The sequence below is a fragment of the Canis aureus genome, chromosome 5, assembly GCF_053574225.1.
Source record: "Canis aureus isolate CA01 chromosome 5, VMU_Caureus_v.1.0, whole genome shotgun sequence".
NCBI lineage: Eukaryota > Metazoa > Chordata > Mammalia > Carnivora > Canidae > Canis > Canis aureus.
In genome coordinates this window covers 20,712,107-20,738,667 of record NC_135615.1, presented here as the reverse complement: position 1 = coordinate 20,738,667, position 26,561 = coordinate 20,712,107, and the positions used below count along the sequence as shown (strand labels likewise).

Here is a 26,561-nt window from a genome sequence, read left to right as displayed (position 1 = left end):
CCAGGTAGGGATTGCCAGCACCCAGCTGGGGATTCCTAGCACCCAGCAGGGGATTGCTAGCACCCATCTAGATTCCTAGCACCCAGCTGGGGATTCCTAGCACCCAGCTAGGGATTGCCAGCACCCAGCTGGGGATTGCTAGCACCCATCTAGATTCCTAGCACCCAGCTGGATTCCTAGCACCCAGCTAGGGATTGCCAGCACCCAGCTGGGGATTGCTAGCACCCATCTAGATTCCTAGCACCCAGCTGGATTGCCAGCACCCAGCTAGGGATTGCCAGCACCCAGCTGGGGATTGCTAGCACCCAGCTAGATTCCTAGCACCCAGATGGATTTCTAGCACCCAGCTAGGGATTGCCAGCACCCAGCTAGGGATTGCTAGCACTGTTCTAGTGATTCCTAGCACCTAGCTGGGGATGGCTACCCCTCAGCTAGATTCCTGGCACCCAGCTGGATTTCTAGCACCCAGCTGGGGATTGCCAACAGCCAGCTAGGGATTCCTAGCACCCAGTTAGAGATTGCCAGCACCCAGCTAGATTCCTAGCACCCATCTAAGGATTCCTAGCACCCAGCAACCGATTGCTAGCACCCAGCTGGATTTCTAGCACCCAGCTGGGGATTGCCAACACCCAGCTAGGGATTCCTAGCACCCAGTTAGAGATTGCCAGCACCCAGCTAGATTCCTAGCACCCAGCTAAAGATTCCTAGCACCCAGCTGGATTCCCAGTACCCAGCTATGGATTGCCAGCACCCAGCAAGGGATTCCTGACACCCAGGTAGGAATTGCTAGCACCCAGCCAGGGATTCTCAGCACCCAACATGGACCCCTGTGTCACATGAAGGGGAATACACACAGATAAATGACTTCTCTTTCCTTATACTACACTCATAATTATACAATATTGTAGTTTGCTTTCTATTGAATGATGAATTTTTTATACAATCTTCATTGTTGGTTTTTTTAATAGACTTTCGGCTTTTCTTTTTTTTCCTATATTTTTAAAATAGATTTTATTTATTTATTTATTCGTGAGACAGACAGAGAGAGAGGCAGAGACACAGGCAGAGGGATAAGCAGGCTCCTCAGGGAAGCCCCGTGTGGAACTCGATCCCAGGACCCCAGGATCACACCTGAGCGGACAGACGCTCAACCCCGAGCCCCCCGGGCGCCCCTCCTGTAACCCATGTACCGTACCTCTAAGAACATACAGCTTTTCATTCCTCTCCATTGCTTGGAATTCAATGAATTCTTCTTGAAGGCTTTAGGAACCTACTAAGTTTCTGCTCCAACTTTGACCAATTATTTCTGCTCGTCCAGCTGATGGGTGACCTGTGGTTTCTTTCATTTGGCTCCTAGGTTTCAACTGACCTCTCTTGTATTTATCTTGATGGAGCCGCTCAAATAAACTTCTCTAAAATGGTGTATAGGAGGCACAAACTCTGAGTAGTTGTATTTATTAAAATGTTGGTATTTTGCCCACACCTTTATAATTTGCCTAACATGGAATTCTAAGTTCATTATCAATCTGTCTTAGATCTCTAAGGCGTCCTTCCAGTGATCTTTGCTTCCAAGGTTGATGCCTAGAGATGTGTTGGTCTCTTCCTCAAGTCTTTCCAGGGAACTATTGTTTTCCTTTAGGAAGCATTTGTGATCTTTTAATTATTTACCATTTTCTGAAATGTCACCATCAGATCTCTAATTGGAGGTCTTTTTAAACTTACTCTGTTTAGCACCCATTTGGCCCTTTTCAGCTGAAGATTCATTTCTCTCGTCTTCTCTGGAAATTGTTTCTGTTATTTCCTTGAAATTTCTTTTCTGCCATTTTCTCTTATTTAGCACATTAAGGAAATCTGTTAGGCAGATGGCAGCCTCCTGGGACAGTTTCCTACAGTTATCTTTTTTTCTCCCTCATGTGTTTTATTTATATTCTGAACTTAATGTTTTGGGAAATATCTCAATGTTATCTTCCGAAACTTTTATTAAAATTTTAAAAAGCGATTTTGGCTATTAATCAAAAAAATACTTCCTAAGACATCTTCCTTGGTTAATCTCACCGGGCTTTTGTTTCATGAGGGCGCTCCTCTCAAATATCTCTGAGGATAATAACAATTTTTAAATGTCTCTTCTCATGACTGAACTGTTCCCTTGTGACCTTTTCAGTTACTTTATCTAAAGTTTACTTTAAAGTTTATCTACTTTATCTAAAGTAGATACTTTATCTACTTTCCCATTCATATTGCTGTAATTCTTCTTGTCTGGTGACTCTTGGTTGTTTTTTCATATTCAGTCATGAAGATCTGAGCTGATTTTTCTAGATAGCCCATGTGGTTTTTTCCTTTTCTATTTGTGATGTGTAATTTTTTCCATCCTAGGTCCGCATTAATTTTCCTTGGGCTGTTGGTTAAATTTCTTCAGAGGGGAGATCCCGGTTTTATACCTGCATGTAGTCACTAGGCTGCTTTTGCGGGCAGAGGGAAATGGTGAATGGCAAGCGCCAACTAATGTAGTTCTTGTACTTCTGGTCTTACTCCTCACGCTGCACCTGCCAACCCCAGACACCCCGATAATGCCTGGAAAGTCCATTCTCAATTCTGCTGCACACCGGTCTTGAAATTGCTCTGGGCTGCAGTTTCTTACCCCAACCCCTGCCCCCACTGTTTCATTTGTCTGCGGCTTCTATTCACTTCCTGTTTTCCAGAAAATTATTTTCATTTCTTTATAATTCTCCTCTGATTATCTTCACTGTTGCCAATACAATTCTTAATAAAAAGTGTCCTTAAGTTCCAGATTTTTATAGCATGGAAACGGGCCAGCTTCCTGGGTTATGTGGCCTGTGCAGCAACACAAAGTTCCATGCTTAGCTGGGTTGTGTGCTTGATTTAATGCTCTGCTGTCACTATCTCAAAATATTTAATAATTTTTTATCAAGGGGCCGTGCATTTTTCTTTTGTACTGGGCCGTGCATATTATGTAGCCAGTCCTCCATGCAAAAGTTAATATTTATGAGAGCTTAAGTCGCTTCCACAGCTTCCCTGCCAAGTGCTCAGCGCTTACATACTGTCTGTGCTGTAATACTGCCCATTAGGAGAAATGTACTACTCCCACCCCAAGCCCACAGGGTGGGCCAATCGAAGATAGAGCACGGAAGATGCCTGTCCATACAAAGCACGCTAGATTATGACAATTAAGGTAAATTAAGTACATTTACATAAATTATTGCATGTATCATTAATTTTTAAAATACCTTGTTATTCTCCAAACTGTATATTAATTTACATTTAGTTACCAAATTAAAATTTGAAAAGCCAATTTTTCATCAAGTATCCAATAGTTATACCATTTTTCTTCCAGTAACTTCCCTCTTTAAATTGATATCCATGGGGCAGCCCGGGGGGCTCAGCGGTCTAGTGCCGCCTTTGGCCCAGGGTGTAATCCTGGAGACCCAGGATCGGGTCCCACATCGGGCTCCCTGCATGGAGCCTGCTTCTCCCTCTGCCTGTGTCTCCGCCTCTCTCTCTCTCTCTCTCTCTCTCCCTCCTTCACTCTCTCTCTCTGTGCGTCTCATGAATAAGTAAAATTAAAAAAAAATTGATAGCCATGGAGTGATCTGTGGTTCCAATAAGTAATGAGTTTTTCCCATTAATATTATTTTTGATGCTGTTGCAGCAATTACATTAAAAAAATTCCTAGGTCTTATAACAATGTCATTCTTTTTTAAGAATTTTAATAGCTCTATGAGAATAGTTTATAATAATAAGTTGACATATTTAATATTTAATAAGTCATATTTGATAAGTTGACTCCTAATCCTTCATGCTAAATGGGAGGCACACTCTTGAGTGGTTGCCAAGGTCAGAATCATAGCTCTCTCACTCAAGTATTATTGAAGTTTTCATACCTCATTTTTCTCAACTGTAAAATGGAAGTAATGGTTCTTAGTATTTTACTTCAGTGAGTGATATACAAGAATGACACAAGGCATAGGGCAAATATTACATAGATATTAGTTCTAATTTTTTCTTAATATAATTAATATTGTTAGTATTCCCTGGTGTGTGGCAGATTTTTTTAAATTCCATTAAATGGATTTGAAATGTAATAGAAAATTACAACTAGAACCCATATCCTGAGCATCTCCTAGCCCTATTCATTGACCCCAACCATCCTCTAGGTCATTCTTCACAAGAATGCCTGGAGCACCTAATATTCCACTGGGCCAAGAGAGAGCCTGTGCTGGCCTCTTGCTGAGCTATTCCAAGGGTAACTCTGGCCAGTAATGGGCAAAGTTACCCTTGAAGACTAAAAGGAATGAGATTTATTCTTCCTGCTAAGGTCCAGTTGTTTAGGGAGACAGAGAATCGGAGAGGAGAGAGATCAAGTGGTAGAAGGAAACTGGCTATCCCCAATCCTGGGTTCCCAGACCATGAGCAGGCAGGGATAGATATTCCCAGGAGAACTGAATCAGTATGGCCACCAGATAGTACTAGTAAAGCCAACTTCTATGTCAAGCATTAGCCCTTTGGTTGCTGGATCATGAAGAGGCTGGATGGACAAAGTGGTGCTGGAGTTTGTCTCTTGTCCCTGTTCTGCTCTTCTCAAATAGGATGATAAAGTTTCCATTCTCACCTGGAATGGGCTAGTGTTAGAAAGTGACCATGAGATTTTTCTCAGTTCAGAATATGATCAGTTGTGAACAGGAGTAATTTCCCTTTCTTTACATTTGTGCCTATTTGTATTCCTTCAGACCCATGTTGAACATCACTCTCCATTATCTTCCAAGTAAGACTTCCCCTCATCCACCCTTCAAACCCATTTGTTTTATATTATAACTTTTTGGATTCCACTTATGGCCTGAAAGAAGCACTTTGGAGTATCTCAATATTTAACAACCAGGATGTTTGTACCAGTGTGAACTAGCTGATTGTTAGCTCTGTGCAGGGATGATCACTAAGAATGGAGTTTCATTCATGATGATACAATTTGATAGCAAGAAAGTTATCACTTAGCCACTAAATTTAGGAAGCTGGCTTAATAAAAGTTTCACCAGATAAGGAAATTGAGAGTTTTTCCCTAGGAAACCAGACAAGTTGGACCTAGGAAATGGGTTTTTTGAAGTGGAAAGACATCAGTTGATGGAGTTGTACAGCTGTCTTGTCCACTACTTTATCCTTGGTTTGCTTAGTGTGTGTCACATAGGAAATGTTCAATAAACATGTCTAATGAGCAAATTAAAGTAGCACCAGAAGAAATGAGATGGGTCTTATTAATGAGAGATGGCATGATCTTATATATAAAAAACTGTAAAGAGGCCACTAAAAGTTTTTTTAAAAAACTGTTAGAATTAATGAATTCAGTAAAATAGGATACAAAATCTATGTATAGAAATCTATTGCAATTCTATTCACTAACAACAAACTATTTTAAAGAGAAATTAAGAAGCAATCCCAATTATAATTGTATCAAAAACAACAAAATAATTAGGAATAAATTTAAGCAACTGAAAACTCTAAGACACTGGTAAGAGGGATTGAAGAAGACACAAATAAATGGAAAGATAGCACATGTTCTTGGATTGGAAGAATTAATATTGTGAAAACATCTGTACTACCCAATGCGATCTACAGATTCAAAGTAATCTCAATAAAAATTCCAATGATATTTTTCATTAAAAATACAAAAACAATCCCCAAATTCGTTTGACATCAGAAAAGGTTCTGCATAGCCAAAGCAATTCTGGGAAAGAAAGAAAAAAAGAAAAAAAAGAAAGACAGAAAGAAAGAAAAGAAAAGAAAGAAAGAAAGCAAGAAAGAAGAAAGAAAATAAAAGAAGACAAGGAAAAAGAAAAGAAAAGAGAAAAGTAAAGAAAAGAGAGAGAAAGAAAGAAAAGAAAGAACAAGCGAACCTGGAAGCCTTACACTTCCTGAGTTCAAGCTATATTACAGGGTATTGTCATTAAAACAGGCACATAGATCAGTGGAACAGAACAGAAAGCCCAGTCATAAATGCTATGTATATGGACAACTATTTTTTTTTTAAGATTTTATTTATTTATCCAGAGAGACACAGAGAGAGAGGCAGAGACACAGGCATGGGGAGAAGTAGGCTCCACACAGGGAGCCCAATGTGGGACTCGATCCCAGGACCCCAGGATCACGACCTGAGCCAAATGCAGACACTCAACACTAAGCCACCCAGGCGTCCCTGGGCAACTAACTAATTTTTGACAATGATACCAAAAACACACAACAGAGACAGGACAGTGTCTTCAATCCATGGTACCAGGAAAACTGGATATCCACATGCAAAAGAATAAAACTGGACCCCTATCTTATACCATTCACAAAAATTAACTCAAAATGGATCAAAGATTTATTTTATTTATTTATTTTTTGGATCAAATATTTAAATGTAAGACCTGAAAGTATAAAAATGCTGGAAGAAAACCCAAGGGAAAATGTTCTTAACATCAGTCTTAGCAATGATCTCTTGGATAAGTCACCAAAAGCACAGACAAGAAATCTAAAATACGTTAGTAGGAAACATTAAAGAGCTTCAGCTACAGCAAAGGAAACCATCAATAAATTGAAAAGACAACCTCCAGAATGGGAGAAATTACTTTTTTCCTGTTTTAAATTTTCCAATTTAAAAGAAACATTATAATATTGACTATGCTTTCTTGAAATTGGTGTGTACACCTCTCGGATACTCTACTATGCCTTCTGGGAAAGTGAAATTGCCTCTGGTAGATACCATTATTCTAATGATGTCATCTGAGATCAAATCCTCTTTTACTGTTTGACAGCTGTTAATCTTGCCTTCAGATAAAACTCCCATCATTTCACATGTTATCGTCAAACTTTCTGCATATTCCATACCTTTGTGATTCTTTTTTAGGTAAAAGAGCAAAATACTATGTCTCTCCTTATGATATTTCATCTTGAGTTTCCATCCATTGCTTCAACTTGTCAGGACCCAATGGGTTGAATGGTGCTTGTCATCATATTCACCATTCTTTCCAATAGGGAATCAGCTATAAAGTCGATATATCTACGCATAACACAGAATTAAAGGAAGCAGGAATTTTTTTAAAAGATTTTATTTATTTATTTGAGAAAAGAGAGAGAGAGCAAGAGCAGGGCATGGGAGGGGCAGAGGCAGAGGGAGAAACAGACTCCCTGAGAGTGAAGAGCCCTATTCAGGGCTCAATCCCAGGACCCTCTGATCATGACCTGAACCAAAGTCAGACATTTAAACGACTGAGCCACCCAAGAGCCCCAAGGAAGCAGAAAGTGTGAAGGTGAGAATGTTTCATTTATATGGCTCTAAACTCTGTGGAGAAATAATTTTTCTGGCACTTGAGTATTTGAATAAGATGAAGTAACACATTCCACAGCTTCTTTCATTCACTTTGCCCCATGTCATCACTAAGGCTTACTTTTACGTATTTACTATAGGTGCTCTTGCTTTGTTAAAGGCAGCAGAAAACTTTATAAAAGCATAGCTCAGCCTTTTATGAGTCTGCAGACTGTGCTGTGAAACTAGGAATAGAAAATGGTGGCGCTTGTGGAATTGAAAGGGCAGAGAAGTGAAGGAAGCACTGAATGAGGAGTGATAAAATGCCAACTCAGGCCACGTAGCTCCAGTTCACCTCCTGAAGGATTCAGGTAGCTCATCCAAATGGAAAAGTTCAACTTGAACACTTACATATACCCGCTAGTGAAAGATTAAACTTTAATGAGGTAAATATTAATACAGCATCATTGTGTACCATTCAATTATGTTTATTACCCCTCACTTGACATTCACAGGGAAAATCATACTCCTATTTCACCATTTTTGACAATTTACATCACATGTGTCATAATCATTTCCAACTCATTAAGGAGTTTTTACAAATTTCAGCTCCAAGTGTTAGAAGGATGACACTCATAGCCAGGAGTAAAGAAGCTACATTCTATATTTTTTTTAAATGTGCAGACATTGATTCCACACATACTTTGGTGAAAAAAAAAAAGTTCAGATCCTTCCCAGTGACCCAGGCAGAAAGCCGTAGCGGGATGGCATGTCTGATGGTCCCTGCCCAGAGCCGACACACAGCACTACTCAGCTGTCCCAGGTTAACCGGATTGCTGATGGATACACTGCATACTCTGCGTGAAATTTTATGAAGACACGATGTGAAGAGGCCACAAAGGGAGCTATGTTGGTGTCCTAAAATTGAAGGAAAAAAAAGTAACAAATTAGATTTTTCACAAATTTGAATATTTTTCTGGAAATATTAGCCTAGTGACAAAATACTACATCAAGGAACTTCATAGAATTTACAGTAAACCTGCATATTTTTCCATAAGTAATCTTGCTAAGAATTAATACAGATATCTTACAAAATATTGGTGGTGGGGAAGAGCACTGAGGGAAAACGGGAAGTGATTGTTAATGGATGCAGAGTTTCTTTTTGGGGTAACAAAATGTTCTTGAATTGATCATGTGAGCTATATAACTCTGAATCTACTAAAAACTATTGAATGTACACTTTAAGTAGCTGCATTCTATGGTATGTGAATTATAACTCAATGAAATGGTCTTTAAAAATTGAATTTCCAATTCTACTTCTTTCTGAAATTTTAATTTTTTCAAATATAAACACATGCTTATTTTTGCAACTAAAACAATCATTTCAGTTAAATTGTATGACTTTCCCCTGTTAACATCTGTAGTTTCCTTTTAGGATTTATTTTCATATCCTGTCTTCACTAAATGGAACTGTGCAAAATGGATATATATATATATACACACACAAAGGAAGGAGACTATACCACACAAAAAAATCAAGGTAAGATGAGTTAAAGACCTGAAACCATGAAACTCCTAGAAGAACACATAGGCAGTAATCTCCTTGACATCGGTTTTGGCAATGATGTTTTTGGATTTGATACCAAAAGCAAAGGCAACAAAAGCAAATATAAACAAGAGGAGCTATGTCAAACTAATAATCTCCTATGCAGCAAAGGAAACTATCAACAAAATGAAAAGGCAACCTACTGAATGGGAGAAAATATTTGCAAATTATGTATCTGATAAGGAGTTAACATGCAAAACATATAAAGAACTAGCAAAATGCAATAGTAAAAACAAACAATCCAATTTTACAAAATGGGCAAAGGACCTGGACATTTTGCCAAAGAAGACATACAGATGGCCAACAAGCACATGAAAAGATGCTCAACATCACTAATCATCAGAGAATGCAAATCAAACCACAGTGAGATATCCCTTCCTACCTGTTAGAATTGCTATTATAAAAAATACAAGAAATAACAAGTGTTGGTGAGGATGTGGAGAAAAGAGGACCTTCGTGCACTGTTGGTGGGAATGCAGACTGGTGCGGCCACTGCGGAAAACAGTATGGAGTTTCCTTAAAAAATTAAGAACAAGTCCTCCATATGACCCAGAAACTCTACTTCTGGGAATCTATTCAAAGAAAACAAAAACACTAACTTGAAAAGATAGCTGCACGCCCCCATGTTCACTGCAGCATTATTTACGATAGCCAAGATGTAAAAGCAATCTACATGTCCATCAATGGATAAATGGATAAACATATGATATGCATGCTTATTATATTATAATAATAAAAGAGCATCATCCAGCCATCCAAAAGGAAATATTGCTGGTTGTGTCAACATGGAAGGTCCTTGAAGTCATTATGCTAAATGAAATAAGTTAGAGAAACATAAATGCCATATGATCTCACTTACTTGTGGAATCTAACAAAACAACCTAAAACTCTCAGAAACAGAGAACAGACTGGTGGCTGCCAGATGCGGGAGTTAGGAGTGGGTGAATTGGATGAAGGGTGTCAAAAGGTACAAATTCTCAGCTATAATAAATAAGTCTTGAGGATGCCCTGTACAACATGGAGGTTGTAGTCAGTAACACTATCATGTGTATTTGAAAGTTGCCAAGAGAGTAGATCTTAAAAGTTTTCATCACAAAAAATGCCCCAAATTTATGTTATACCAATATGTTATACGGTATGAAACCAATATGTTATGTCAATTTTATCTCAATTTAGAAAAACCAAACAACTCTCTAGACTTCTAGCTGATGTAATTCCCCATCCAGTTCATTCAAAAGCCTAAGTAAAGAGCAGAACGGTAGGAAACAGGTACACTCTGTGGTCAGAAATGTGGTCACATTTCCCTTCCTGGAAAGCCCTCCATCTACTCTCATATAAAATGGGGGGACGGTGAGGGCAGACACAGGCAATACTCGGTCACTGTTAGGATCCTCCCTTGATGTTTCGGGAAGATCTGTGACATCAGAACTTGATGAAAACAAGCTACTAGTCACTAGACCCATCTTTGATCTCCCTGCTTATTTCTTCAAAGAATTCCTATAATTTTCAACAAGAAGTAGATGAAATGGAGCCAGGTGTCCAAACTGTCCAAAGTTGCATTCATGAAGACAATAACACAGGTACTCAATGCTGGGCAGCGCACTGAAATCACGTATGGAGCTTTTTAAAAAATAATGCACAGCAGCTCCTGTCCCAGAAATTCTGAGGCGGCAGCAGGTGTGAGCGGGCCCTGGAAGTCTGGACGGCAAAACACCTGCACAAGCCATTCTGATGCGGTGGAGCCTGGAAACCAGTACTGTTGATTCCACGCAATGCCCACGAGGTGGCACTCTGTGCTCCCCAAATAGGAAGGAAAATCCAGAAGCTGCTGAAATTTGTAAAAGGCTTGTGCTTTGTATTTTGTATCTGGCTTTAAAAGTGTATACTGTTATTATTTAAAAATAATTAATGGAAATTTTAAAAAGCTTGTTTTACTCACTGCCCCACAGTATGGTCCAAAGGATGGAGAATTAGCATCCGGTCCATCGTAGAGTATGAGATAGTTCTGGACACAGTCTCCGGGATCATCGATGCTGATAAAGTAAAAGGTGACGGTGACAGGTCTTCCAGCAGGAGCGATGATGGCCCATTCACAGTCAGTGTTGTTGGGGTAAGTGCCGGGATAGCCGGGGCTGGTGAAGGAACCACTGTCTCCATAAAGGGTTCCACCACAGCCTGCAAGGAAACCAACGCAGGACGTTTGATTGAACCAAGTAGAAACCATCCCTTTGTGAGGCAGTAAGATGACCGCTATTTTCTCAAGGTGCTGAGACACAAAGTGCAAGAATAGAGGAGGCAGGAACCCCTCTCCTGCTTCTTTTGTGGACTACATCCCTCCCACTCCCTCACCACCACCTCCTCCCACCCCATCCCACACCCTTTCCCTCTCCCCACATCATACGTTGTGTTCCCTATATATCCTGATGGTGGGACTACTTCCTCCAGGACCTTTCTTTGCAAACAGTGGGTTGAGAACACAATGGGAAAACAAAGAACTTGAAAAAGTAGCTATGGGAGAGAGTAATTAAAGTTGTTGTGTACTTTTGATGGCAGAGGGCTCTCTATCAGTTGATGATAATGATGTGAGTGAAGTAAAATTAAAAGTGAAATTCCAAGGCTGAACCCAGAGTGTGTCATTGTAGGTTTTGACATGAATTATTTTATTGCATGAGTGACTTTTCTGGTCTTATAACTGATGGTCCCAAGACTGACATGCTCAAAGCCAGAGTTCTGTATTAGTTTTAATTTGTGTGTGAACATTGTCATTATTTAGACCAGATACCCCGGGGACCCAGATATTAAAAGGCGCTGAGCTGGGTGTCTGACCCCTGGAAGTCTAGTCATGCTTCCACCACAGTCTAACCTTATATTCTGGAAAACTCATTAACCTCATGTTTTATTTCCTCCTCTATAAAATTAGGGCATTGGAGATCACCTGTAAGCATCTGTAGCTGCCAAGATTTAAATTATTTCTTGTCCCTCAGTATATTTAAGTCATTTTTATCATTCTTATTTGGAAAGTTTTTAGATATTTCTAAATACCTCAACGAGACATCTCATAAAGATATTTCTCCTCTCTTGAGTTCAATATATTGACATGACTTAAATTTCCTTCAATTACTTGATAAACCACCAACCAAACATGCAGGAAGGTACTTACTGCCCTGAAAAAAGCAATTAACCTCCAGGACTGCCAAGAAATGACAGGCACTGCAAGGGGAGCAGCTGCTTATTTATACCCGAGTATGCGTTAGTAACTTGGCTTTTTAGTACATGTTTTGTTTGTTTTTTAATTCTCAGAGAGAATCTGAGATAATCAAACCAAAAGTTAAAAATATGATAAAATCCTCTGATGCTGGAGAGCTAGCCTGCATGTCCCAGCATTCAGAGGATAATCAAACCAAAAGTTAAAAATATGATAAAATCAGAAATTATAAAGGAATTTTAAAATCTATATCTTATCTATATTTTATTCATATTTTTATACTCTTTCTATATTTTCTACCTGTTGCTAGATACATGTATCTATATGTTATAGTGATACATATAGATATATAATATGTAGAAATAATGAGAGTAGAATTAAAAAGGGTATCTGTACTCTCATTGTTAAAAATCTCTGTATTTATTGAAAAAAAATCAAGTATAGGGATGGCTAAGAAGGTATGGTCACTTTTAATGATCTTTTCTTATTAAATCCCCTGTATTTTTCTCATCTACATCAATGTCCCTTATGAAGTGCAAGTGTCTTACCAGAGGGTGATGAGGTCCAGACAATTTCATACCCACGATTGGAAGTTGCGCTATCGGTCTTAAACCGTAGGTATAGTTTGTTGTTTCGAGAGAAGATAGGATCTGGCAACAGAGTTCCACAGTATGTGCCAAATAATGGTGAACTGCTATCACTTCCATTTCTTACCTGGAAAAGTGAGCCATTAGTTACTATACATAAGCATATTATTCTTTTTCCTCTGATTTTTCATTGCTATCCATTGACACATGAGACTATTTGAATGACGACCTCTTTTGGAAAAGCTTTGTCTTTTTATATACATGAGAATGAACTGGTCTCTGAAAATAGACCCAAAGATGAGAAACACCCAACTTGACGATCAAAAGCCATTTGCATTTGAATTCAGAAATATCTGCAAATTTCAAAAAGATTGGAGAGGGATATTGTCTGCTCTGTTTCTAGTCACTTCTATTGTGCTTTATTCATTATACTGCGTGTATGTTTTTTTACCCCCTTTGAAAATTGCTTGGCTATGCAGGGGCTATGCGAAAAAAAAAAAAGCAAAGTACAAAGTATAATAAATTTCAAAACCAAAGGAATTTCAGTATGTGAAAAAGACACAACTCAACAAATCTCATAAGATTTGACTATTAGGTAATTTTAAAAACAGTCTAAAGCTGAACAGATTTTTTTTTTTAATTCACTGGTTAGAGTAGATGCATATAAAAATAGGAGATGAGTCAGTGTGTGAGTATGGGTAACCTCAGTGAACTCCACCACCTCTGTCCTCAGGGCTCCTCCTGCGTATTCTCAGCTGCCCTATACCAGAGGAGGGCTCTGGAGAAGTATTAAAGAAGTGTTATCCAGGCGATGTAGAGCTGGAACCAGCTCAACATGTATGAATGGTGATTTTATTGACATCTGTATTCAAATTCTTGGAAGTTCCTCCAATCCCTTTATAATTTCATTGTTTGACATTTGGTTAATTTCTGGTTGTCTTAAGTCATAGAGGGTCTTCAAAGGCACCATGGTTGGTCTTACTGGAGGCTGTTGACCTAGAGTGAGATTCTTTTTAGGTCAATGGAGTAGCCAGTGGGAGACAATAGTGCCTTTCTGCTGCTTTCTGGATTATTCTTCCAAGTGGCCTTGCCATGGATGGAGTGGCCAGTGAACCACCAGCAGACAGAGAGGACCGCCATATTCAGGAGCGCTGGAGGGCCAGACCTGCTACCATGCTATTCTTAACTTTGAGTCTCTTTCCTCCGGATTCTGTTTTAGAAATCTCTGCTCTGAGAGGAGAAGTGGAGTATCATTTCCAACTAGCATCCTCTCCATTTTTCTTTGCACAGGAGGGACCAGTATCTCTGAGCTATTAGAGGACCCTAAAAAGGGAAATGGATCCACTAAAAACAAATGCAGATTCCACATGTGATCCAGAGCTTGGCTCTTATGTGGTAGTAATATGGTCATGGTCATCACTGAGAAATTTCTGTTCCTGGCAGAGCTGACACGAAAGGCATGGGGAGTCTTGTGCATATGGCTGCCAATAAATCACGTCAGTCTTCCCAGAAAAAAACAGATGCAGCTGCATTTTACAGGCCTGACTTGCAGTTTCCTGTCTTTGCTTATTGGACAGGAAGTTTCTAACCACTTTCTATGGAACAAGAAGGGCAGCTAGTAGGAGGAGTTCCCACCTCTGATGCTGGAGAGCTAGCCTGCATGTCCTAGCATTCAGAGGAAAATGCACATGTTAACTCCAGTCACTAATGGTCAACCCAGGCATGAACCAGGGGTAGCTGCACTGTGAGTCTGAATTGGTGGGATTATTCTGTCCTTTCCCTGTATCCTCTCCTCTGGCTTCTACTTTACACTTCACATAAGTGGTGAGGCAAAAAGGTCTGAGTTGAATGTCCTGATTGACACAAGCAATACTCTATTTCTCTCCTCCTTTCCTCCCCTGCAAAGCCATCGCTCCCCATTCCTACCATGACAAGTATCCGCCATGAAAAAGGCCCAGGCTTCCTTCAAGTACTTATTACTCTACAGATTAAGAATATTCATTAACAAAATATTTAGATTAATTCTGTAGGGGAGAGCTTCCCATGATAATAAGACTCTAGAGCAGACATAGGGCAGCAAGCTGTTGGAAACACCAGACCCTTGTGTATGTGAGACAAAGCCCATCTAGAGCACTTCAGGTAAGGTTCACATTCAAACTCAATTCACAGAGGAATTCAGCATCTTTGGATTTACAAGTCTTTGATTACACTGCAGTTTACTGCCTAAGATTGAGTACATTTCCAAAAGAGTTTGCAAAGGGCGCCCAAATGAGCTCTGAGGTTTTCATGGTAAAATAGAGGCACTGCACTCCACACAGTGCCTGCCTCAGTCATGGGCTCATTCAGAACATCTTCCCGTGAACAACAGCAATAGTTTTCGCTTAAACAGTATAGGTGGTGCAGGGCAGAAAGGGTGCAGGGGGCGCTCTTGGGGTGGTGCTGGAGAATCACAAAGGTGCAAATACTAGAGGAGCATGGTTCTGCTCCTTCCCAGCACTGGATGGTTCTCTTTGAACTCACACATCTTGTCCCTCAGGAAACCTCTCTGTCCCCAAACTGAATTAGGTGCTCCTAACCATGCTGACTCTGCTAGTCCTTTCCACGTTGTGTGGAAATTGACTATTTTCTGTCTTTCCCATGGGCTGTGTGCCTCCTGGGGGCCCTGACTATGTCTTGTTCCCTTTTTGACTTCTGGTGCCTTGACCTAGAAGATGCTTGGTAAATATTTATGGAATGAAAGGATGATGGACCAATTATGAACAAGTAAGGGATCCATGGTTAGAAGTAGCAGAGACAGATGTGAAAAATCTTCAGTGATTCATCTTTTAAATAGTTCATTGACACGCTATCTAAACGTATGTTACCTCCAAGAAGTCATGTGTGCATTCACTTGAGTCCTCAATGCCAAATGAATGAAAAAATAGAGAAATAGTATGGTTCTGTGGGGCTGTGAGAATAACAGTGCAATCCAAGTTATTGTCATAATTATCTGGCCATCCGGGACTCTTCAGATTGCCAAAAGCCTTATTATATTCTCTGTTACAACCTTAGAGGGAAAAAAATCACAATTAATGTACGCATCCCAATATTTAATGCTCTTTCAACCTGATAGAAAGAATTCAAAAAGATTATTAAATTTGAGCAAACTTCAGAAGAAAAGCTAATCCTGCCCTTTCACTTTCCTTTGAGATAAGTGAGGTCAGAAGAAGCAAGGTCATGGCTCAGATGGCAAATGCAATGAAGTGTCTCGTTAACATAAAACACTCCCATGGGAAATATGAAACGTAAGCCTTCTTTGAAAGGGAATGTTCTAACATTCTCTGTGCTGCTCTGATCACACTGAACTGGAGTTGGCTGGCATCTAGACTTTTTCAGGACAAAGTTTCTGCTTCCAAGACCAACATTTGTATGAGGATTTCCATTTACATCCTTTAATGAGTTACTCATTCTGATAGAATTGGTGAATTGCTGTTCTGTATCATTCTGGGTAAAAATGGGTAAAACCGCCCAAATTATTTCTGTGTGTTTCTTTTAATCACAGGCAGCTCTCATTTTAATCAAGCTGGATAAGAACATCAAATAACATTCTGTGGAAATAAACTTCTGAGTCATGATAGTAATCAAATAACCCTTTCAGGAACTCTTGGTTTTTACAAAATAAACTTCCTGAGGTACAGTGAGTTCTAGATGCAGTCAAGTGGATAACTAATAAAACAACTGGTAGAGACAAATTAACTACATGAACTTCGAAGAATATGCTGGCATTCTAAACGTTTTAATTAATATCATATTCACTGTACCTCTTCAGAGACCAGCTCTAGTAATTTGCTTAGTTGGGCCTGGCTTCTACTTAAAATTCTTATGTCACTGCGGGTGTGATTTATGTTAACAGATCCAAGGTTACTCGTAAGAGCTGATCCCAGCAGTCATTGGGATGGTGGCAGTTTTTCTGAATAACAGATAAAGTTCCAGGGCTCACCTGCAATCTGATAGGTAAAACCCACTCTAGAGTTTCTGTTGAGGACTTCGGACTTGAAGATGACAATTGCCGTACTCCTAGAAGAATAGAACGTTGGTGTAGCCGAAGCATTTCTGCCACAGATCTGAGGTCCTGGACTTCCATTACTCTGAAATGAAATGGAAGCCAAATCATACTAGATTTAGTTTCAAAAGAGAATACACCATAGTGGAAACTAAACCACATATAAAAGGATGGTTTAAATATTCAGCCATGGAGGAGTGCCTGGGTGGTCTCAAGGGCTTAGGTGTCTGCTTTCAGCTCAGGTCATGATCTGGGGGTCCTGGGATCTAGTCCTGCATGAGCAGGGAGTCAGCTTTTCCTTCTACCTCTGCCTCTCCTCCCTGCTCATGCTCTCTCTCTCTCTGTCCTCTCAAATAAATAAATAAAATCTTAAAAGAAAAAAAATGTAGCCAAGGAAACTAGTTACAGTGTTTGAAGCCCTGGACAGCCAGGCTCATGTGGAATCCACAAATGTCTCATACTCACCAAGGGGCAGGAGGTAGAGGCCAAGTTTCTGCTGAAACCAAGAGACAGATACCATGTATGGAAACAAGACCCTTTCCCCCTCATGTAACCTTCACGGCCAAAGGACTGTGTGGTTGCTCTGCGGACATCCAGGCACAACACAGTTCTGCTGGGGTCTCCCCATCATCCTAAACTCCATAAGCCTAAGCCAGCCCTGCCCTGGCCCTTCACCACCATCCCTGAGCTCATCTGACCAGACTCTGGCAATGCTGTGAATCCCATAGGGCACAGCCCCTGCCTGCCACGAGGTCTCTGTTACTCCTTTGTAAAACCTGGGCAGCCCTCCTCGCCTCTCACGGTAGTAGGGTAATGCAGTCCGGCACCCACCCATCTTGCATAAAAACCACCGGCACCAACGTAAAGACGTTTGCTGCCTCTCACTCCTGGGTGCAAGCTCCTGTTACTAATGTCTGTTTCCAGCCCCCCTTCCATGCCCCCCGTCACCAGCTGCTGGTCCTCTCCTAACCTTGCCTGTGGCCTCCTCTCAACATTCACTGCAGTGTTAGCCTGGAGTGAAGCTTGGGTCCCCTGCAGCCTCCTAGCCATTCTTTTCCCATAGTCCACAATTCCTCGAGTAGGAACAGTGGTGAGGGGCTGGGCCGGTGGGCAGGGTTCTCAGGTCGCTCACTGCAGGTACCTCTCCTGGCATCAAAGTGGCTACATCTGGCTGAAGATTCCTCTGACCCTTCTCACCATTCTCACTTCTCCTCTGGTGACTTTCCTTCATTAAAGACTTGTGTTTTAGCTCATGGTCATCCCTTGCACCCCACTTCCTTAACCCTTAGAGGTTTCAATGTTTTCACAGATGATCCACCGAACACCCTGATCTGCAGTCCTTACTACTGGTGACTTTGGCCTCCACTCTGTGCAATTGCCTAGGCCAGCAACTATCACCCCCATCTCATGATCCTCACATGAACTTCCAGCTGTATCTTCTCTTCCTGATGTTGGACACCTGGGGAGTTCATTTCTCCTAGTCATCAGTCAATTTTCTGTCTTTCCTCCCAACGTATACAGGCTGAAACCCTTTGTGTTCTTTCCTTCATTCATTCAGTCAAAGGGCATTATTCATTCATGACAAATACTAGGTCTTTTTTGAAGCCTATCCAGCTGCTGTTATGATCCAGAGCTGCCTTGTGCCTTGTAAGTAGCATTTCTGTATCCAGATGGGAGCTGGCCCTGGTCCCCATCATCTTAGCTTCAGGAAGCAATGGGAAATTGAAAGAGCTTTAACCAAAGGGCCTCGTTCCACTTGGCTCTAAGACCTGCCAGGAAGGTACCACCGGGGAATAGGAATCTCATACTGGAAACCACTGCCAATGGAGCAGTGATCCTTGCGCCTTGGCCACGGTGGGAGCCTGGGATATGTCTAAGTGTTTGTGCTTTCTGAAAACTCAACAAATACAGTGTCCCCTCAGCAGCCAGCTCCTGTCAGATCTCTCCAATTGGGAATCAGCCAAACTGAATTCTTCTACCCCCACTGAGATACACGTATAAACTAGGGGATCATATAAGGAGGACCCTGAAAACTCAGGAAAGGACAGATTGGACCCTCTTCTATTGCCAGCCTGTGGGGGGGTAAATATGACACTCTGGGAATGAACTGAGCCAGATTAGTTGCTCCTCAAACTGCTGAAAGAATCCAGGGATTCCTGGGTATTTTTCCCAGGGATCCATCCTCTGGTCATGACTCCACACTTTATATATGCTCCGTGGATAATCTCATTACTCACATTATTTCAGCTACTGACCATGTAATAATACACCCAAATCTTCAGGCCTTCTGCTAACATCATGTGTCCACATCCAATTGCCTTCTCAAAGTCTTGGCCCATGAGCAATTAATTCACCTTTCTCTCTCTCTCTCTTTTTAAACCAAAACAACTTTTTCCTTTTTTCTCTCTTACATGACCATGAATATAATCCCACTGGACTGGTGCCAAATGGCCTCATATGTGATTTCCATGTGTTCCACACTGACACCTCCCGTTCATCTTATACACAGATCCCCCTAACTGCAGAGGTGTTTCTCTGAGCATGGTCCTTGGAGCACCAGGGGCAGAACACTCAAGAAGTTCATCAAAAATTTAGATTAATGGGTGCTATATGGAGAAATCAGGGTCTGACGTGGGGCCCTGGGGTCTGTACTTTTATCTAGACACCCAGATGTGTCCTGTGCACAAGGAAGTTTGGCAGCTTCTCACCTACAAGACCAAGGGCAAATTTCCTGACGCCTAAATAGAGGGTTTCATATATGCCTGAAAAACATATCAAGCTGGAGGTAAGCTCGAGAATTTATTTAATTATGCACTCATTCTTTCAAGTGTTTTGCAAATACTGGTGAAAAAGGGCCATTAGATGTGACTGTCATACGTCCTAGAATTGTTACCTCAGGTGAGTCCCGAAACTCTAAGTAATTCTGGTCACAGTCTTGTGAGTGCAGCTCCAGGGCCCACACTGTGATCTTGACCTGCTGATGTGGAGGAGCTTCAAGGACCCACATACACATGGACAGTGGGACCTCTGGGTTTGATGAATTGGGTGATGAAATACTCTGTGGGGTCCAAGTTGCATTATATGTTCCACCACAAGGCACTGGAGAAATAGAACAATTTGTTAATCATATTTTATTCATGTTTCCACATGCACATAATGTTTAAAATTCAGCCTTCCCCACCCTTCCAGCCCAAAGCGCTATAGTTAACATCATTCTATAAAGAAGTTAGGGTATTCTTCACTAAGAATCAGACTAAATTTCAGGGCATCTGGGTGGCCAAGTTGGTTAAGCATTTGCCTTTGACTCAGGTCATGACCCTGGGGTCCTGGGGTTGGGCTCCCTGCTCAGTGGGGAGTCTGCTCCTCCGGACTCTGCCCCTCCCCCAATGCTTGTGTGCACATGTGCTCTCTCTCTCAAATAAATAAAATCTTTAAAAACAGAATCGTACCAAATTTGTATCACTGATTTTTTTAAAAGATTTTATTTATGTATTCATGAGAGGCACAGAGAGACAGGGGCCAAGACACAGGCAGAGGGAGAAGCAGGCTCCATGTAGGGAGCCCAACGTGGGACTCGATCCTAGGTCTCCAGGATCACACCCTGGGCTGAAGGCAGTGCTAAACCGCTAAGCCACCCAGGCTGCCTTGTATCACTGATTAAACAGAGTGATTAACACAGTATTTAGTAACTGACATTGAGTTTAGGTAGGAATTAACACTGAGTTTCATAATTAACATTGGGTTTAGATATAAGCATGGCATTATTTTTAGTGCCTAAATATACGTTTCATAAAATATAAAAATGTCTCAATTTACTCACTGTCCACAGTAGTGTATGTAGCATTAAATCCTTCCCTTTCTAAAGTTACATCACTGACAAATTGAACCGTCAGGAAGTTGCCAGAAGAGATAAAGGGAGCAGGTACAGTGGAACCGCAGAATGTTCCAGCCAAGTTGGCATTTTCACTATCCCCATCATATAACTGAAAAGAAAAATTGTTCATTAGTTTTCCATGACTCGCAAAGAAGTTGTAGATTTCGCACTAAAATGGACGTGGAGTCACACCAGGTCATGATTAAGAAACTTACCTTGATGGGGCGAGAGCTGGCTTTAACTTAGGGACAGCTGTTCCTGAATCGATGCGATTAGAATGATTTTCAGTGAAAACCTGGTTAGGGTGCCTCGAAATCCTTTCTCACTATGTAAGTCACATCTGATTTTAAACTACTTTGTCATTGGAGCCAGCGAAGCATCGCCGTTGTCGCCCGGCGTGGCCCTCGCCGCACACCGGTGAGATCGCAGGCCCGGGTTCTCGGCTCCCTTCGGAACTCCCGGTTCCACTCGTGCCCCTCTTTTTTTTTTTTTTTTTTAAGATTTTTTATTTATTTATTCATGAGAGACGCAGAGAGAGAGAGAGAGAGAGAGAGGCAGAGACACAGGCACAGGGAGGAGCAGGCTCTGTGCAAGGAGCCCGACGTGGGACTCGATCCCGGGTCTCCAGGATCAGGCCCTGGGCCGAAGGCAGGTGCTAAACCGCTGGGCCCCCGGGCTGCCCTGTGCCCCTTTCAGCCTGTCCTCAGCAGCGCCCGAGGCTGCAGGTAAGATGGAAACTAGGCCAGGGCACTGCTCAAAGCCCTCCGAGCGCTTTCCAGCCGCGCAGTGCGCGAGCCAAAGCCCTTACGGTGGGCTTCCAGGCCGGAGGGAGTCTGCTTTCTCCACACACACACACACACACACACACACACACACACACACCCTGGCTTTCCCCATCTGATACCTGACTGTCTCCACGTGGTTCTCTCTGCTCCAGGGGCAAGCCAGGCATGAGGCTGCTGCGGGCCTGTTGCACTCCTTGTTTCCCTCTGCTGGAACATTCCTCTCCTATACGTCCCTATGGTTTGCTCCCCTACCTTCCTTCAGCCCTTTACTCAAACATCGCTGACTCGCTAAAGCCTTCCCTGACCACCTACTTCAAATGGAAGCTCTCTCCAAATTCCCTTTCTCCGGCCTGCTTCCTGCTCTCCTTAGAGCGCGCACGACCTTGACCCACTCCCATGTACTTGTATCAGCGCCTCCCGCTCGCTCGGAAGATGATGCCCGTTCCCTGGAAGCACAGGTCGCTGTCCGCCCTGGGCACTGCTCTGTCCCCAGCTTTTAGAAGGGCCTGGCACACAAAAGGCAGCCAATAAATGTCTTTGGCCCCTCTCTCCCGCTACCCACCCCTCTGAAACCCATTCTCCCCAAGGCTTCCCAACGTCAACAATCGCTCAAGCCTACATCAGTCATCCTTGATTCCTCTCCGCGCCCCCACCTGCCCCACACCTATTCCGCCCTCCCTTCAGAATCTACCCCCGAAGGCTGCTCCTCATTGCTACCACCATCCTCCCCCACCTCGGCTATTGTACTATCCTCCTGAGCGATCTGTTTCCACCGAGCAGCCACAGCAATCTCTGCAGAAGTAATGGCCTGAGTGTTTGCAGCTTAAATCAAATTAAGCTCCTGCTCAGCCTTTGCTCCAGTGGGTTCCCACTACTGCACCTGAATTGAAACCGGAGCTCTTTGTGGCGGCCTGCAAGCCCAGCCTGGTCTGGCCCGGTGCCCTGTTCCCCATACTTCCTCCTGCCAGGAGTGTCCCCACAAGGCCCCTGCGCTGCTCCTCCTGTGAGTAACAATTTCTCTCTCCCCACCTCTTGAACTGGCTGCTCTCCCTTGTCATGTGGCCTCAACTCAGATGTCACCTCCTCCGAGAGCCCAGCTCTATCTAATGTTGCTGGGCCCCCAAGAACTATTTCTTATTAAAATCAAAACACTTCTTATTTGTTGCTTATTTACTTATTTTTCTCGTCTCTCTCCCAATAAGAATATAAGTCCCATGGGTGGGAAGACTGACGATTCACTGCCGTGTCGCCAGGACCCAGAAAAACTCCGAGCCATAGGAACTTTCAACAGACACCTGTCGAAATAGTGGACACCTGAATCTCTTTCAAGCTTATGACCAGAAAACAGATTTCTCCAGCTAAGTAAGCTTCACAGTATTTCTGAAACAAGTATGTGCGTGTAGATCCAAATGCTGAATTTATAACAGAACTAGGGGGTGTTATATAGACTTCAAGGTAGCCGTGACCACTGACGTTATTCTAAAATGCCAGGAAAGTAGAAGTCATTTTAAAATAAACAGAAAAGTAAATTTACCACTAGGTGGCACTGTTTCTCCTGCTTACATGGGATTTTAGTACATTCAGAGCCAGGAGGGACTCCAGAGTTGGGTAATTTCATCTCCCTCATTTTATGGAAGACCTGACTTGTCAAGTTTTGAGTAATGTACCTTTTCTGGTAAACAAGGTAAAATATTATAATGGCTGCCACCTATATCATCATATTTCTACTAGCAAGCATTTTTATTCTATGTACTGTGTGCCAGGCTTCTGTGCTGGGTCCGGTGTTTTCAAGGGTGTAGAAGGCATTTCCATACATTCAAGACACTAATTGACACTAATTAGTGAGAGAGATCCATACATTGACTATACGTATGAGCGTGTCAATTATCTATACAAATTTTAAAAGTGAGTACTGCAGTGAAGGATTTAAATGTAACAAGAGAACCCAGATGATGAAGTCAGGAAAGATCTCAGACAGACATTTGAACTGGTGTTTAAAAGTAGGTAGAGACCTCTCAGACCTGAAGAAGATGAAGGGCATCCCAACCTACAGAAAATGGCATTGAAGGCCTCAGAAGAGGGTAAGAGGCATGTAAGAGTCTCCACAACTCACTTAGGGTATCTGGCATTAGAGCAAGAGGATGCAGGTGGGACTCAGTGAGCACCTCAGGACATGACTGTGAAGTTCCACATGTCCCCCAGGAAAAAGTCTGTGTCTTCTTCTGCAGGAGTTATAGGACCTGATGTGGGTTCTGAACTGATAACTGGTAACTGCGATGGACAGAAATTACACAGTCACTGGCCTCCAGCTGCTGTTTGCATCAGTTTATTCATTGCCACAGGAAGATTTCTAGTAATTGAGCTGAAATAGGCAGCTGGTGGCCTCTGGACCACTGCCATGGGCTCCCAGGCTCCTGGGATTGGCAGCCGAAGCCAATATTTCTCCACCTGCTCTCTCATTCCCTGATAAGGCTAGACCTCTGTGAAGGACTTTTGCAGGGTAGCTCCAGGGAGTGTTGCAAGAGGTACACTGCACTGCTGGAGATGGGGAATCATATGGACTAGGATGTAAGTGGTGCCCTGAGGACTGTGTCCTTGAGACGCACACAATCACATGCTGCTATATATTGCATTCCTGGGGGACCTGCCACCCGGCATAGCTCAGTTAGGCCTGGAGGTTGGATTATGTTTTAAGTTTTGTAGATAAGTGCTAAGAAGGATTTTCTGTTTTCTCAGCTGTTAAAACTCTGATAGTGGAGCATATTAGAAACTACGTAAGATCCTGAAGGAATTGCTTACGTAAACTGGGGGAAGATAGCTTCAGACTACAACTACAGCCAGATCCTGCACTTTATCCAGTTGTTAATTTGAGCCATAGCAGGAAGTGGGGAAGGTCATGTTTGGATTTTACTTTCTGTGAACTTTTAATGCAAAAGGGCATTAAGACAATAAGAGCAATATTGGACTTTAATTCAAGTTTAACAATAATTTTAGACTTTAATTTCCTCAGGACCTTATCTTTTAATATTTCCTTAGGAATTGGACAATGGCAAGATTTTTATATTCTTATTGGGAGTATCTCTACATTGCATTTTGAGTATCTCCATGAATTCTTTGATTTTATTAAGGAGCCTCTGCTAGGGTCTGCCGGACAACATGCCTGGGTGTAATTTGGGATGAGAAAGAGAACAGAGAGCAGTTTTTCAGATTTGGAGTAGAGCTCTGGTCCATTTCAGACCCTTATGAAGAAAAATATTACGTTGGTCCCAGTGGTCTTGGGAAGAGCCACAAGAAGCAGTGATTAGAATCAACTCTGTGTTAGAGGAATTTTTATTTTATTTTATTTTATTTTATTTTATTTTATTTTATTTTATTTATTTAATCTCGATATTCTTTCCAGTGCTTGGAGCAGTGTCTGAAATAACAGCAAGTAATCAAATAAACGTGTATTGAATCAATGAATAAATGAATGAATCGTAGGGACTAACTCATGAGGATGGGAACCTGATGCCCTGATGGAGTACAGATCTCCTCCTAACACTGACTGTCTGCAGAATGAATGGTTGAGCCCAGTGGGTTAAGACCAAGGTTCTCAGTAGGGGCACTGTCATGTCCCAGAGAGTGTTTTGCAAAAAGTGTCATGTTTTTTGGGTCATCACGATAATCTGGTGCTATGACTGGCATTTGTAATTCACAGAATGGTTCTGCAAAGTGAAGATTTATTCTGTCCCATATAACTGTTGAATGTCTTGCCAAGACTTTTAGGTAATAAAATTGTTCACTACTGTGTACTCCCAAAACTTAAATCCATTCTCTCTCTAACACAAAAACATTATGCATAGTTTTATTAGGCACCGAATTTCCAAAAATGCAATTACTGTGTAAGTGAAAGGAAGACTGTACTTTGTTTTGTTTAGAAATATTTTTTGAGGTTTTCCTCTATTTTGGAAATTCATATTGCAGATGGTGAGGTTATTGGCATTTAAGTTGCAAATACAGCCTATCCATATTAGTTTAAATTTAGACTTTTGTGTTTGCCATGATCCCACATAAAAGAATCTTTGCCAATTTATCATGTGGCATAATGTAGTTGTAGCAGAGCATTTACATATTTAGGTCTGCACTATTTTATATACTCTCCCTGTATTCCTCCTTTTCGTTGCATTTAGTACATTTTATTATGTTTTTGAAGCTATGTATATTGGTAAGCTATAGCATAGATGACCTTCACTTCAGGTAGTCAAGGAAGCACCATGAAATACTGGCTATTCAAATGGGCACAGATTAGGGAGAGAGGCTGGGAAATGGTAGGAAGGAGCCACTTCCTTTCTACTAGTTGCATATTTCCAGCAGAGGAACATCAGTTAGGGTCACAGCCCTGAGCCCTTTCTGCCATTTCTCTCACCTGCTCATTATAAGAGAAGTGACTTAACTGCTGGCAGATCGGTGGGTCAGGAAGCTGGGCACACACAACACAGCTGCAAGTCCATCCTTCCCTCTTTCTCTCTGGCAGCCCCCCAGCAGGAAGTGTGCTTCTGTGACGTTCCTCCAAAATCCAGCTCAACCATTCCATGGAAAACGCCTTTCCTGAATCCCCAAATGACTCAATTATACCTTCTTCTCTACTTTTGTTCATTATTCATATTTATTGTTTCTGTCATGCAGTAAAATAGTTTCTATGCTTATGTGTCAGCCTCCTCCACTTTGCCGACAGCTTTTTGGGGAACCCTATCTTAAATCTTCTGTATCTATGGTTGGGGCACCTGGCATATAACCATGTCATGAGACTCTTTATGGAATGGATGTGACGTTAATTTCAGCAGAAACGCTTGGTGAAACCCAATTGTGATGTACTGCAGTTATCGTAATAACTTTTCAAAGTCAACCCTTTCAAAAACAGTAAGAGATATAATTATGACTAGATGATGGAATTGCTATGTTTTCACCTGTATACCTACCTACAGAATTGAATTAAATTAGTTTTTAAAAAGTAATTTGATTGTAATATCTAAGAAACACTCTATAAGATATCAAATGTCCCATTTATCACAGAGAATCGCTTTACTACAGATAGCTCCAGGCTTCACATTCCAAGAACTGTTCTTTGACCTGCCAGCTTAGTAAAAGCTGGAAAAGTTGCCAATATAGGGAAACAGGGAAACTGCTTT

General features: G+C 41.7%; 1 protein-coding gene across 1 annotated transcript in view; it reads right to left on the bottom strand.

Moving 5' to 3' along the window:
* Positions 1 to 7,708: 7,708 nt before the first annotated feature.
* CUBN (cubilin) overlaps positions 7,709 to 26,561 on the bottom strand; it is a 263,301-nt gene continuing 244,448 nt past the window's right edge. The window contains exons 61-67 of the mRNA XM_077897053.1: positions 20,555 to 20,717; positions 19,628 to 19,833; positions 16,672 to 16,819; positions 15,557 to 15,738; positions 12,654 to 12,819; positions 10,840 to 11,075; positions 7,709 to 8,212 (exon numbers count right to left, since the gene is read on the bottom strand). Coding sequence (XP_077753179.1) covers positions 8,105 to 8,212; positions 10,840 to 11,075; positions 12,654 to 12,819; positions 15,557 to 15,738; positions 16,672 to 16,819; positions 19,628 to 19,833; positions 20,555 to 20,717 — 1,209 coding nt within the window. The 3' untranslated portion in view covers positions 7,709 to 8,104. The remainder of the gene's footprint in view (positions 8,213 to 10,839; positions 11,076 to 12,653; positions 12,820 to 15,556; positions 15,739 to 16,671; positions 16,820 to 19,627; positions 19,834 to 20,554; positions 20,718 to 26,561) is intronic.